At 46.6% G+C, this 15,870-nt stretch overlaps 1 protein-coding gene across 7 annotated transcripts in view; it reads right to left on the reverse strand.

Annotated features, from left to right (window-relative positions):
* The window catches only part of Nipped-A (Transcription-associated protein Nipped-A), a 361,163-nt gene that overhangs the window by 43,757 nt on the left and 301,536 nt on the right, over positions 1 to 15,870 (reverse strand). For all 7 annotated transcript variants that reach the window (XM_055075904.1, XM_055075900.1, XM_055075899.1 and 4 more), the window contains 3 exons: positions 15,568 to 15,660; positions 3,665 to 3,798; positions 2,032 to 2,339 (listed from right to left, as the gene is read on the reverse strand). In XM_055075904.1, the coding sequence (XP_054931879.1) occupies positions 2,032 to 2,339; positions 3,665 to 3,798; positions 15,568 to 15,660 (535 nt within the window). The remainder of the gene's footprint in view (positions 1 to 2,031; positions 2,340 to 3,664; positions 3,799 to 15,567; positions 15,661 to 15,870) is intronic.

Raw genomic sequence — 15,870 nt, forward strand, 5'->3', positions numbered from 1 at the left:
ATGTACAAGCAGTGACTGTGCTTTCAGCCACCTATAGTGACCGTACGACCCACTCCGAGATTCAGGCTTATCTGAATGCGCATAAACGGAACAGCGTGCAATGACGCATTCACGATTTCTTCAAGCCTACTGGCAAGCCCGAATAAGAGCGTGGAAATAAAGGATTTCTTCTTTTTTTCTTAATCTGCTTTTACGGACACCTGTTTATTCGGAAATTTCCGCAGTCCCTGTGAGGTTCGAATAAACAGTCGGCGACTGTATTCAGTCTGTGAGCAACATCCTTAACTACAGTCGAAACCCGTGAAAACGAAATCCCGTGACAATAAGTTCTCATGACAACGAAATATTTTTGTATCCCCGACGAACACCCATAGGATTCAACGCATTTCATACCTCTCGACAACGAAATGTCGCTGTACTACAATCCTGCATCAACGACATTTCTCAAAAGTTAACCCCTCGTATTACCTATTCGTGCAGAGCTAGCAGGCTCAATAACAAGCTCGAATGTGATTGCTTAGCACTAAAATTGCGTAAAACACCACCGCATTACATTTGCATGGGCGCCATCATTTTTTTTACAGAAACAACCAAGCGCCGGATGCGATCACGTGCACCGGAAACACGTGATGGCTGCCATCTTGTTTGATGATCGCCTGTTTCAAGCGGCACAGATGTTGCTACATGTGATGACAGTTTTCGCACACCTAGCGCAGTGCGTAATGTGAACCTCAGTAAGAAAAATGCAGCAAAACAAGAAAATCCAACATCACACCAACATTGAATTGTTTATGGCACTTGCTTGGCACTTATGGCAATTGCTTGGCACTTGAGTGCCACGCATCGGACCATGATTGAGCAATCTTCGAGGAATGCGCATTCCTTGCTTCAAGAACGCTGGTTTCGGTGCCACTCGACAGGCATGCGAGCGCCAGACCAATGGCGAACCGCGCTGGAGTCACGTGGAGGGCACGGTCAATCGCAGACTCCGGCACGACCTCCAATCATTTGCTTTTTGTGTGCTTGTTTCTGTACAGAGGAGATAGCTGAAGCGGCAAATTTGAAGACGGAGAAATGCACTTTCCAATGAGACCAAGATGGCGGCGCTCGGTTTCGCCGTTCCAGAGATATCGTGGCTTGAAAAACGCTGTTCTTTCTTGATTTCTGCGAAATTTTTCGCCACCTTGGCTGATAAAACAAATTTTTTACAGCACTTCTACATGGTTTACATGGATGATATTTTGGAATCAGATAGAAAAGAGTTATAGAAACTGAAAATGTGGTTTTCAAAAAGTCTATTTTTTGGCCATTTTTCGCAACGCGAAACCCGCGTCCCCCCTTAAGTGCCATCTAGTAGCGGCTTGCAGAAACTAAACCAGCATGCAGGCGTGGCCTCCAAGATTGCAACGGCATGCCCAAGCATCACAACATGCCTAAGCATCAAGCGCATATCACCGAAGAGTGATATGCACGTGATGCTTAATAGAACATCTTTTCCAAATTTTTGCTCTCTAAGGTGAGGGTGGGAACCTCACACAAGTAAATATGGTATGCAGATGCTTACTTTATGCGGGGATTCGTGAAGCAAACAGTGATACATTACTACTGCTTTCTCTCTTCCATTTGTTTTTTTAAACAGCAGAGATTATGTGGCTAAAGCTGACATTTCTGGTGCACATTTCAAGGTAGCTGTAACAAGCCTGTTATCAAAATATGAGATGACAGCCTCAGAAAAACACAAGTGAAAGGCAGTGAGAAGGCAAACACATGTGTAATAGAAGACAGAGACTTGCTCGTGGCGTGTCAGCCTTGTCACGAAGACAGATATTTAGGGCTGATGACTGGCGTGCTTCACTTCCGGCGTGAACATCTATTGCTGTGAGTAGCTTCTTAGTTGCCAGTCATGGTTGGCTGCACAACCTCTGTAGATCACCAATGTGAACACACCTTAAATGTTTCTAAACAATTCGACAGCCTGGACACCCGTGCTGCAGACTGCACAACGAGAGACAGACCCATGCTACCACTCACCCAAAGTCAAAGTCCGTGGTGAACTGTCCCTTCATCTTCTGGAAGACAGGGTCCTGGGCAGTGGCCTGCGCCCGGCGAGCCAGCGACTCGGACGCGGTGCTGGAGAAGGTGGTCGTCACCGAGGAGACATTCTCAATGCCCACTCCGAAGGTGGACACCAGCTTCTTGAGGAAGTTGAGAGTGTGTGGTGTCACAGTGGCATCTGCCACTGCACCCCGGTTCTCAAAGGCCACTGCGTAGCACTTGGCCAGCCCCTGGCGCAGCTGCCGGAGGACCTCCTCGTACCAGTTCTCCCGGAACCACACCATCTGCACGAGCAAGGAAGGGGGCAGATGAGAAACGCAATTCAACAGCACTACCAGGCCAAGGTACTGAGCAGTTGTCGTGCAAATAGAAAAGAAAAAAAAAGGAAGGAAAATCGGGGAGGGGTTTCAAAGCTCTGAAAAGGCATTTTCAAGTGTTAAAGCAATGTCAAGTTTGACAGGCTGAAAACAAAAAATTGTAGTCAGCAATGGAAAATATTTTTTATTTCGTTTTTCATTAGACAGAGAGAAAAAGTGGTCTATAAAAAAGGGCTTACTGAGCAGCTAACTAGCTAAGCAGCTAAATGAATTTGATTGGCTCTATGTTTATATTACGCCAACCTTGTGACCAGTTGTTCAAACATTACTCAGCATAGCTAAAAATGATATTAAAGAACTTTGCAAACTTAACAAGAGTTTTTCAAACCATTGAATGTGTCATTCTGATAGTCAAAGGGGTTTCAATGGTTCCAAGAATCGCTACACTCTCCAGGATAACCCAAAGGTGTTGTCCAAAACACGGTGACCATGATGTGTCTCCAGCTTCAGCAATCACTTCTTGTGCTTGCAGTGGACAGTGGCCTTAGAGAGGTTGATATCCATTACTCGGAGGGATCTGTCGCTAAGGTTGAGACTTAGACAGTACCTATTGGAGGGCAAAAGTCTCTCCAAGCATTCTCCACTTATGGAGATTTCCAACCTATGCTGGTTCCAGCCACACTAAATCTGAACATATTCTGACGTCACCCTTTTATCAAATTCTCTGCTACAGTTGCTGCTTTTGGCTGCATTCAACTTCCTTTAGTCTACGCTCTGTTGTGTCCCATTCACTAGCAGAGAACTGGTTCCAATGTCATAGGTCCTGCTTAAAGGGCCCCTCACCAGGACCTGTTGGAAATTTTGGATATTCTCTAGGAGCAGCAAAGAGCCGTCCAGGGAGTGTTCGACTTCATGAATTTTTAGAAAGGGCTTAGCAGTAGTCCATAGATAGGAGCAAATAAAGCACTGGTAAGAGGAGGTGAGCTACTCTCCCCCTTGCATCGAACGCTTTCCCACTGCATTGACTAACACTGTTCTCTTTCCCTTTCCCTTATCAGAGCTGAGGATCCACCTGCCTTATTGTCATGCCTTCGCATTCTCCTTTCTGAGGAGGAGAGTGCACCAGCTTGCGTTTAGGTTTCAACTGTTTTTGCGGCATTCACTGCTGTAATACATTGCAGATTTGATTGTCACTGCCTGTTTGTAGTGCCCAAACATGGTGAGGAGGTCCCTTTAATGCCCTTTCAAGAAATCCACTTGTCAAAATATTTGACGGTGCAATCTGGTTTCACCTGGTCCACAATTCCCTCGAGGGATGAAAGCACGGTGGGGTGCAGGTCCCGCTGAAGGTGCATGATCTTGGAGCAGCGCCACATGGAGGGCGTTGCACGAATCGGGCCGCCGGTGTCAGCCTGAGCACTGTCACCTGCAAATACATCACCGTTCCTCAGCACCATTCCAACGCCACCAACCAGCCTATGACAGACTGGCTGAAAGGCAAAAAACTAAACTGTGTGGTTTAACGTCCAGAAACTGCACAGTCCTTTATGAGGGATGCCACAGTGGAGGGACTCCACGTTAATCCTGACCAAATGGAGTTTGGCATGCAGTCAAAGCACGGAACACGAGTGTTTTTGCACCCTGCCTTCATCAGAATGTGGTTGGGGATCAAACCCGCAACCTAGAAATCAGCAGTGCAACACCACACCCATTGAGCCACCACAGTGGGTTGACTAGCTTAATTAATACTCCATCAAAATGCAAGTTTAGAGTTTCTGCGACTGATGTTTATGACGAAGCCAGTAGCCATTTCAGCCAGGATTTGGTACGAGGCTAACCAATAAGCGTGAGCGGTCGCTACCTCATCATCCGTCAATTTTGCGAGGTAGCAGGTGGCACTCTCAGTGTTGTGTATTGTTCAAGGGTAAAAGATACAATTTGTTCTCGGCCATCACAGTGGTAGCGCCAGGTGTCTGAGTTGCCTCGGTACCCAAGCAGGCCAGGTCTGCTAGCTACCGAACCCACACAGAGCTTACCATGGCTATGAGCTAAGGAAGCCAGGGGATGCATAGGAAAAAAAACAGCTTTCTTTTTATTGAACTGCACATAGAATCATTTACTGTGTTTCCAGGAATATAATGTGAGCTAACTTTTTTTTATGTTTCCGGTTTCAGGACACACCTTGCATTACACAGTGGAACACCGCTGATGCCTTCCTCGCTCTTGCATTTTCCTGGCTGCTAATGTCGTTTACAGTCCCGACCTCAATACCATTGACTCGCATGTATTACGTTCCCCTTTGATAAATCGAGGTTTTGTAATGTTCCTGCATCTTAGTTGGATTTGAACGTAAGTCATGCAAATTTAGCAGTGCAGAGAGAATTTAGCTTTTGCATGTTGCTATGAAGATGAAAAATGTATACATTGCGGGCCAGTATGCTGCAGCAAGTGACCGATAGGTTGCAACAAGCTACCAAAGTTTGCAATAAGTGACCGAACATGCACATGCATATCTGAAGAAAACGTGCACAGAGCAGTTGGTGAAGAGTTGGTGAAGCATCTGAAGAAGTCTGCACCAGTGAAAACCTACCGGGAAGCGAGGGCAGGGCTAGGCTTATATTGGAGCCATCAAGGCTGCATAATAATTGATTCTCTTGAGTCCACTTTGACGCAATAAAGCCACGTTATGTGTAGAAGCATGCGCAAAGTATTGCAATGAGGCGTATTAACAGTGGGAAGGGGCCACTGTTACTGAACATTATACGCATCTCTTACTTACGCATGTACTGTCCCCGATCACAGCATGTGTGCAGAGATGTCTAATAACTGTACTGGCAGCCATTCAGACATGTTTGTGATGTTGCTTTGGCAATTTGTGGATTTCCTCATTGCTACGTCTTCCCGGCTATCAAGATTTTTTTTTTTTCCTGGGGCCTATTGAAGAACGTATCAATGAGTTCTATTGTATTCAGGTTTGGGGCACGAATCTAACAATTTTCTTTCGTTTTCTTTCATTTTATCTCCTGCACTTCGAACTGCAGTGAGCTCAATGGCTAAACATCATCGCAATTACTATGCCGTAGGGAGGCCCCTTGCGCACATTGCCGACACATGTACGCAGCTTGGTGAACACACGTGCTGTGTTGTGGATTGGACCAGATCATGGCACTGTGGCTATGCAAAAACCACTGGAAAAGAATGGGCTTTGCTCTTGGAAATTATAATTTTTTTTCCAGGCTGCATGTGAGTTGTCTGATGCAACAGAGCTGCTTCCCATTTCATTTCACCTGGCAGCGAGCTATCACACTTCATCAAGCCCAGCCGAGACACACGTCATGCTCCCCTACTTAACCCTTTGACGGTCAATGACGTAAATACATGGTGCCGCGAACGAGTCCGAAAATGGTCGATGCCGTATATTTACGGCGCCGTCTGTACGCTTAAACAGTGCGCCAATTTCCTGACTTTTTCTTTTCTGTCATGTGCTGCCACTATGTGGGGATACAGGGAATTTTTTTCGCGCACCTCCCTCTCTCGGTTTTCGTTGCATGGTTTGTTTAGCGCTAGTTTGCTCCCGTGCGTCTATATACTACCGTTCGCGCATTGGCATGCGCGCGGGCGGGCGGCCGTTTGGATTTTGTTTCGCGGGCAGTTTCGCCTTTTTGCACTTGCGAAACTGATGGTTATCTCGTTCCTAATCGTTCAAAGGGCGACTGCTTGTTTCTCGCTCGTTTAGTGCTCACAGGGGTGGGCAAAAGAAGGATGCCGCCGTGCATGCGTTTCCGTTTCTTTCTTTCTTTTTTTTTTAGGACTCGTGAAAACTAATTGCCCTAGCTGGTTGGCGATAAGATGAAGATTAGCGGAAGTTTGTCACACGTGTTTGCTTTTTTTGATGGGCACACAACCTGTGGGGATGCGCGACTCTCGCGCGTCCCCTGATGTTTTTCCCGCATAGCGCATCCCCTGATATGCTGTTTTCCCGCACGGCTCGCGTGGCCTGGCGCCCGCGGCGCTCGGAGTGGTACAAGCGCGGTGCGAGAGATGGCGCGACCGTCGCGGCGGGGTTACTCGGGCGCCGAGGGACAAGGCGCTGCTCTTTCCCGGCGGGTCGGCGAACAGCGCCGGACGTACTGCGCGCGCGCGCCAATCCATGGTTCTGCGAGACCGTCTCGCGTGGCCGCCTTCGAACGCACGACCGTTGGCGTGACCGAACACGCGAACGACCAGGCGTTGGGATCCAGCATGGGGCGAACATATTCGCTCGCAATGCGGTCGCGGTAAGTCGGACTTCTAGATTTGTCGCGCGCCCATCGGCATGTTTTGGGGATAGCAACTCGGCTAGCAGCCATTGATCTATGAAAGGGGCAATAAATGCCCTTGTGATGGTTTGCACTACTGTGTTGTCGTTCCTTTGTCCCAAGAGTACGGAGGAGAACCCCGTATCTCCCACAAACCAAACAGTTTTCTTGAGTGCGTGCACCTACGCAGTTCGATTACGCTATGGACGTAAGTATTAGTGTAAGAGCAGGAACATTTGAGGCTTGCGAAATATTCTTGTGTGCGGATTTTCAGCCTTGGAACTATGTGCATAAAAATGCATCAAATTTTTAATTCTGATAAGTTCATTTCCTTATTTATTGTTGTTATTTATGAATGAAGAGTGCATATATACCAACGCAAAATACAGTCGAACCCACTTATAACAATATTTAAGTGCCACAAAAATTCCATTGTTATAACCGGGTGGCATGAAAAATTTTAAATAAGGGGATGGCAGAGCTGATATGAGAAAACTATATAGGCAGGGAGGCCAGTGACCCTCCCCACCACCTTCCTCCGCCCGGCTGCTCATTGTGTTCACTCGTTTAACTGCTTCCTAAGCGCTCCGATCGCGTGTAACAAGCCGCAGCTGTCGGCGTTAAAGAATGGCACTGCTATAACAACTGCAAGGAGATGTCACGGGTGGCAAGTGATATGCGAGCACCGTCGAGGTATCGCATTGATGGCCCTAAAAGGGGCCCTTTAAAAATTGCGAGAAGGCTGCCGTGGCAGCCTGCAGGATTGAGAAATCCAGAAGGAAAGCTGAGGTGAGATAGCCACAAGCATCTCACCACGTACATCTCACTGACTTGCACGAGAAAACCCTATCTCCGTTAGCCTTGCATGCATTACGCGAAGCTTGCCAACATCCTTCTCCAAGGCATCTAGGTGCTCCACGTAGTGCAGTGGAAGGTTCCTCGCGAAAACAAAGCTCCGGAGGGACTGAATCACCTGCCGGGCCTCCTGTGAGGACAACATTGAGGCAGCCTGCCATACCGCATCGTCGCTGCCGTCGTCGCCGTCGCTATCTGATGCAAGCACGTTCGCGACGATTGCCTCATCGGTTAGAAGCACTTAGTTTCCAAATCTACAGCTGTGCGCTTTCTTTTCACCGGCAATGTCCTGCATTGCCGATGATCAGCAGGCGGATCAGCCATCTTCCGTTTCGGCAGCGAGTCAAGCGAAGTTGGGAAACCGTGTGGCCAGAAACGACTTCGACAACCAACAAAAATGAATGCGAGCGATTAAGCTGCTCACAGAATTGCACTGAATGAGGAGCCAGGGCTCCTCATTCAGTGCATTCAGGGATTCAGCAGGGCTCCTCATTCAGTGCATTCAGCAGATGCTCGCAACATGCGAGCAATCTGCTTACGGCGAAGTTGGCGCAGTCCATTTGTGTTTTGTAGGGTGGGGCGGCTGAGAGCAATGGGCGGAGCCCCTTTGTGTTCGGAGGGGTGGAAGGGCGACGGGAGAGAACCGCGTGGAGATGGCTGGAAAATGAGCGCGCGCCGGCTGTTGTAGCAGCGGCCCATTGTGGTGTGGCTCGAATTTCTCGTTTTCCTTTTTTCATTTCAAGGATTTCACATTTCACTACCTTTCGGCTCGGACACCCAGCAGCCAGACTTCATCGTTATAACCGATAATGCGGCATCGAGGCATTGTAGTAGCCGGGTTATTTCAGCATGGAAAACATACAAAAGTCGACGGTGCAGCAGCTTCTCATTGTTATAACTGACATATTGCTAAAACCGGTATCGTTATAAGTGGGTTCGACTGTATTTTTTTCTCACTTTACGGTCACCCTAGAAAAATTACGGTAATTTAAAAAAAAAAGAAAAATCCCTAAGAAGAATCGGAATCATCAACAAAAGAAATTGACCCGGGGCGATCGCATATGGCAAAAAAAAAAAAAAAAAATCTACCCTCAAAGGTTTAATCTCCCCCTTTTATCATCTCGCAAGCACTTACTTGCCTGCTCGCTTTCACTTAGCTTCATGCAAGAGCGGCCAAAAAACATTTTAGAGCAGCCAAAACAAATCGGACCACCAACCACCCCTTGGGCGGATTTGCATATCACAGATTTAAGAATAACCACCACATGCCACATCAACAGTTAACTGAAAGACCATCGTGGCAGTGACGTGCAAGGCTCGTCGCTGTTTGAACTGTAGGCCCACAATCCATGCTGAATGCATTTGATTCGTGCTTAGAGTTATACATGAGTGGGAATAGACTTGGATATTCTGCAAGCTAGAAAACTACTTTCCAATCTAACAGCTTCTCTGCACTTGTCAGCTTAAAATGGCCAGACCTGGTGAGGGGCCCTTTAAGGTCAGCACTCCGTCCAGTATATTAAATACCATTCCACAGCGCAAGTGACATGCGTCATTTGTGTGCAAAAAAAGAAGTAAACGTTTGCGGATTCGACACGACCTTGCAGAAACAAATCGGTAAAAGCCCACTTCACATAATCACGGGAAACTCTCAGAGATCACGTTACATGGTAACGTGGTCAAGCACGTGTTAAGAGGGAGGAAGGGGACAGGTGATGCCCACCTATCCATCCTCTCTCCCTTGCGCGTACCTCTCCTCTCCTCTACTCTTGCTGTAGCTATGCATGTTGGCCCGTATGCGGGCCACATGCTGTATCTTGGACAAGTGCAAAGGGTGAACTGAGATACTTGGTGCCATCGTGCGCATTTTGTTCCCGTGTATCTAGTTTTGGCAACCGCATAATTTTAAGTTTCTGAGGCATGGTGCGAAGCGTTTGTTCCAGTTGCGATAGCGAGCATTCTAGGTCTTCCAGTGATCTTTGTCCGAGTGCGTGACACTGATAAATCTATGAACCTTACATCGTGTAGTTGTTTCTTTGCTATCGTCATCAATGCCCTGCCTTTCTGGTATAACTGCGACATTTCGTGCTTTTTAAAATTTTTTCCTCCAGAACGAATATTTATACCTTATTGCACTTTAGTTTTTAATATGATGGTGCCATATGATGACAGCTGCGGGCACTAAGTGCGGTCAGCCATGGCGTTCAAAATTTGTGGCGCTGCGCAATGTAAAATGCTAATCTCTCGGGTGCCATGAGCAATGCCGATGTATTGTTCGCGGCGTGATCTGCACAGTGGGCACTGATGCTCATAACCGTGCTATTATGGCCCAACCTCCTTGTGCTTTGTTTATAAGAGATTACTGACAACATACTATACGCCAGGAATGAACCAGGTTATTGTGAAATTATTTTTCCTGCTGAAACATTAAAACCGCGAATTAACAAAATTTGCAATTTAATGAAAGTTCTTCGATGCAAGTACAACTTCATTATACCGAGGTTCGACTATGTATGGATATCCTGATTTCTATGTACAGGCATCATCAATGCTAGTGGGAACACGGGAGAATGTGGATATCATGTTTTAAATCTACTACAATGGAATCTAGTTAAACCGTACCCGCTTAAGCCGTAGTTGCTTATTAAAGGGACCCTGAATAAAAGATTTTGACGATATTGTACAAACGTACTGAGTTGTTACAGTAGGCTTTTCTGATCATTAATTGATACATCTAAGTGCTCCGCGTAAAGTGTGCAATTTATTATAAAGTTTTAAAAATGTACATTGCTGCCGATCGCAGCACACTGCTCGGCTAAATTTTAAGCCGCCCCTACCCATCTGACGTAAATCGCCCTAATGCGCTAGTAAGGCGAGCTATCTATCCCAGGGCATGTCATCAATAATTTTTCCAACTTTATGATGAACAAATGTTGTTTGTAATAGTTGGAGTGTTAGTCAACTTGTTTCTATAAAAAGAAAGTAACAGGAAAAGAATGCACATGAAAAATTTCTCACTACACTTAAGCACTTCCGGCACACAGCAAGTGTCGTCTGCTTGGGTTACAACGTGCTCCGTGTTGATGAGCTCCGCGGTCAGTGTCGGTCTCAGTCTTTTCGCGAGCACCGTAATTCGCCTTTGTTGCGTTGTGGGCTGCAAACGCAGCGACTGGCAATATGTCAAGCTGCGATATTGTGTCCCTCTGCAAGGCAGCAGACGAGCCGAATGGCTGCAGTGCATCGGACTGTCGCTATCCGATCGGCGCCAGGATTTGAGTGTTTGCGGCCGTCACTTCATGCCGAAAGATCACTAACACAACAGCGTTTCGCGAGTCTAGGCCTGGCTGTTTGACCGCACCATTTCGTGGGATGAGCAGAAGCACAAACGTAATGGAGTGCACGGTGCAGCCACCTGGTAGCACAGAGCTTAACCAAACACAGTAGCAGTAACGAAGTGTATTCCTCTTTGCTGTTGCTGTAAATTTTTTGCAGGTGCGTAATCATTAACACATTGTTATTGTAAATGTTTAAAATGTTTTACACCTGGCTAGAGCAATATTAGCTATTTGTTTGGCTTGCTAAGCTCCTGGACCATGCAGACCGATCAGGCCGTTTGTGTACGTCACGCTAAAGTTTCTTCATCAGCTTAAGTTTATGCCTCCACCCATCCATCAAAACGCCCAGCTTGCCTGTGGTTACCGGAATATCAGACGACACGTTTAGCGCTGTGACAGAATGCTCTCAACGTATGCTGCTTCAATAGCTCTCGCTTGGGGTCGACTGCCGAGCAGCTGGCAGAGAGGTTGGAGAGGCTTCGTGCGCTTGCTCCTAAACAACCGGAAGTACAGAACACGACGTGCCCTCAATGCAGAGCCAGCGAAGGCAGAGCTTAGCCCCGATCACTCGGCGAACGAGTTGAGGAGAAAATTCCAGGCTATGGAGGAAGGTAACTTATAATCGTCCATAGCTCTATTAATATGAGATAATACACACAAATTGTGGTGTGAATGATTAACTTTAGCTGTACACTGTGCGTCTACAAAATTTACCCGAACCGTTTCAGGGGCCCTTTAAGCATAGTTGAGATGAATCTCCAACTCGGTTACCCTTTAATTTAATGTGTTTATTCACCTCTTAAGCCGTAGTGGTACATTGTGTACCTGCCGCTTAACGTGTACTACCATATTTACTTGCATAATGATCACACTCGCATAATGACTACACCCCTAAATTCTGTCGTCAAAATTCAATTTTTTTTCTTTCCCGTGTAATGATCACACCCCGAACTTGATGCAGCGATATGTCATGTGCCAAGTCTAGCTAACGATAGTTGTGCTTACCATCTGTTGAATGCTGTCGAATGCTACGCGAACAACTCTTCAAGACATAACAAGCAGTCTGCACGCACCAAACATTCTTAAGCAGATGCCCCATTTCATTCCTTTCATCACTTTCCACAGTTACATGACTACAACCAACATTGCCTTGCCTTTATTATTTGTAGGCTTTATAAAGGTTGTGGTCAACAAAAACAAAAAAAGGTGCCTTTCGATTTTTCTCGTCTGCGCTCGTGGGCATGTAACAAATCGCGAGCGGCAACGAAAGTGGCCACATTTACACTGATGTGTTAGAAGTGTACCCTATTCATACGCCGACGCTTGTAACACAGCTAACATATTTGCCCACCCTTAGCGGAAATGGGTCGTATTAGGACAGTAGTGAAGACAAATGCCACAGTTTTCATAGCATGCCCGCCATGTGTTTCTATGTCACTGGCAGCTAAGCACGCCCATCTCAGTTATTGTCCCCTCAAAGTGGATATACCTATGTTATTGCCGCAAACTTGCTGATATTAACTATATTATTCATTACTGTTACGGAAGAAACTGTTTCAATGCACGTAATGTATTCAAGATAAGAAAAAAAATCATGTTCGGCGCGTTCGGCTTGCTCTGCCGGCCGCAATTTTTTGTTTTGGTGTCCCGTACTGTTACAGTGACAGCTGCCTGTTTGTTGACCTGTTGTGATCCTGCAGCAAATGCGGGACGAAAAGAGAAAATTATTTTTCTTTTCCCGGAAAATTTCTCCCGCGTCGCACCCCTGAATTTGCGTCAATTTTTTTGACACAAAAGTGCAATCATTATGCGAGTAAACACGGTATTCACTTCCTGTCAAATGCCCATCCTACTCCTCAGTTGCAGTGTAGTACTCCTACGGCCAACCAATTCAGCACGGAGCATGCCTAGCCTCCCAGCTACACCACGCACAATCTCAGACTAGTAATCTTTAAGGCCATGGAGGAGCGACTTAGCGAGATCCCGTTGCCAGCGACAGTAATAGTGAGTAGTTGCGGAAGTGCGTGCATATGTGCAGTTTGATTTGTTGCGCGCTCGACTTTGTGACAGTGGGCCTCTTCGATTATCGGTCCCCGACAGCCCCAAACTGCTTGGGACTGCTGTCTCACATTTGGTTTTCTCTAACAGCTTCAGAAGCTTTGCCCATCAGTCTGAGAGCTGCCCAATTGCATTTGTTTTTCACAGACCTGAAGTCGTGAACTGTCCGTGGACTGTCAGAGCTGTTGGCAGATTTCTATTCGCACAAGCGCAAGCAGCTAGCAAATGAAGGCCATCATAAAAAGATGCGCACAGCATTTCACGCCACATTGTGAAAGATGCTGTGTGCGTCTGCATACTATGCTTGCTCCAGACGGCAAATACTGTTTGCTCAGCTAGTGCTTCTGTTACATCGGTGCTTTGTGGGCCATTATGCGAGTTTTTAACGAACTGTCTAAGTGCTGCAGGTTTAGTCTTTGTGTTTTTTTTAGAGGGAACCACAGCGATCAGTGGCACCTGCTTGCTTTTCTGGATATGTTTCGCAAGATCTGTCACGCTCAGTGCTATATGTGCAATAAACGGGTAGATATTGCTTTTCAGGTGAGTGAAACTGGTGTGCAAAGCAGCATATCAGGCTGCATGTGGTTATTTCACGCTGGTAGCTGGGGTGGTATACAATGGACGCTTCACCGATTGCAGCTGACATATATTTTGATCCCTTCTGTTGCCAAGCTCAAGCGTTCGATTTTTTATGTGCAGGACTAGTAGACGGTGTACACACACTCTGTCCTAGACAAGCGTGGGGCCTTTAATTAGTAGACGGTCTCACGAGCTTTCAAGATATTGGTGGGTGGTTCCTGCGTGAACAGTGACTAGACACGACTGTAATTTTGCTTATATCCATGCGGGGATTCTGCTTAAATTTCGCAGGAACTCAGCTAGCTTAAATACGGTGGTTAAGGGGCACAAAGAGCAAGAATGCCACGTAAACTGCGCTTTGCGAACATGTCCTATGCACTCAGGCTGCGATTCAACTATGCAAGCTTCATGGTTGTGTCGGCAACTTGTCCTCCGAGACTGCGCCACTTTGGCAACCACGCTAATGAATTCGCTGGGTAGGGGGCTATCTGCGAGTAGCTAAGAGAAGAAGATGGCAGCCAGGAGAGTGATTTCCGGTCACTGCGTTTTCAAACAAAACTTCGGACAGTACCCGACAGCTAGATCACGTGATGTGACGCGCTCTTCTGTCAGGGCTAGTCAACCTGGAAGCTGCAGACAGATTGTGGACAGTCCTGGTTTCCCAGGAATTAAGACGCTTATTGTGAAAATTATTACTGTTGTGAAAATGCAGCAAGCATTGCACTTCGTCTTCAGTGCAAACGAGCACTGAGTGCACCGCGGATGGCTCGCCCCAATTGGCGGGGTAGCGGACTTGGTAACTGCGAGCATTTCCCGGCGTCGACCCGATGTGGAGATCGCAAACACACAGCGCTGAAACGATGCCACGTAGGCTGGGGCCACCTCTGTTAGTACAAGGTTCATCCATTTCGACAGGACCGATCAAAATGCTAAGGCGAAGCAGACAGAGGGAATGGCAACAAAAGCAACGCATATTTTGCAAAGGGCGAAGATCAGGCTGATTAGCTATTGATAAGCAAGCAGATCGGGTTGGATACACAGCAATGAACCTCATGCCACTTCAACTGCCGTTGATCCCTGATGAGCCACCCATAAGAACATACTAGCGAGAAGCATTCGGCAATGGGTTATGTTCATTAACTCATCGGTATGCGCCAAATTCTTATCATAGCAATACCGGCCTGGCCACATGGCGTAATTGGCTATGCTTCATTGGGCGTTGGTAGCTAGAGTTATGGTTTCGTGTCGAATCGGTGCAGATCAATTTGTAGCAGCCGTGCGACACTCAGAAAGCTGACAAACCACATCGAAAACGAAAGCAAGCGACAGCAGATGAACGAGGAGGAGGGGGGAGAGGGGTAGTGAGTGTAGCACGAACTTGCTGTGACCCTCCAGACTTCAAATTGTTTTTGACAGGTGGAAAATGACGCTAAGCTTTACAATGAAACAGCACGGACGGTGCCTGCTCTTTGCCGTAGGCACTGGCTATGCACTGAGGAGTGATCGAGTCATGTGATGCGGGGCCCTTTCACCTATCGGACAGCTTGACCTTACGATAACTGAACTGCTGTAGAGTATGCTTAGCCTTTCTGTATCTTAAAAACCGGAAAAAAAAGCTTTCTGTGAAAAAAAAAAAAAAGACATTGCCACAGGTCCACTATTAAACTGAGAACCTCATTGGCATGCAGAACAACAGGAAATCCCCAATTCATTAGTTTCAGAGGTAAAAAACAAAACACTTGATTTTATTCAACTGAAATTCTATTCGTATAAAAAATTATTTTCCAGACCTTCACATACTAGAACTGAGCCGTAATCAGTGCTGGCATACTAATTTAGTTTATTTACCTAAGTTACTGATAGCTTAAAACATTCTTCTCATGCAATGCTCGGAGACTCCTGAGCATGTGACACATCATAATTTGCTGCCCAAAATTTGTAAGCATTAAAGTTTGTGAAAATTTTCTCACATTCAATATTTGATTCGAAATCTACTATTTCGTATTCGCACACCCCTAGTATTCATATAAACCACACCATGGAAAAAAAAAAAGAAAGAAGACAACTCACCAGCTTGCGGCGAGGCAGCTTCAGTGGGCTGTTGAGATAAGGTGGTGCTGGCTGGGGCGGATGGCGGGGCTCGTGCCTCTTCGCTGCTCTTATCTACACACCACACAAGAGTGAGACCTCTTACTGGGAGCAAAAACCACTGCCACAACAAGGCTGACACTGCACCACTGCGGCCAAAGCGAACCAAGCCCTAACAAGAGAGAGTCTACAGGAGTCTAGTTTGTCATTTAAGGATGATAAAGAAGTTGGGTCAGGGTCTTCCTAATAACAGGACACTTAGGTATGGCAGTATGCGTTGTCTAA

The sequence above is a fragment of the Dermacentor andersoni genome, chromosome 2 (genome assembly GCF_023375885.2).
Source record: "Dermacentor andersoni chromosome 2, qqDerAnde1_hic_scaffold, whole genome shotgun sequence".
NCBI lineage: Eukaryota > Metazoa > Arthropoda > Arachnida > Ixodida > Ixodidae > Dermacentor > Dermacentor andersoni.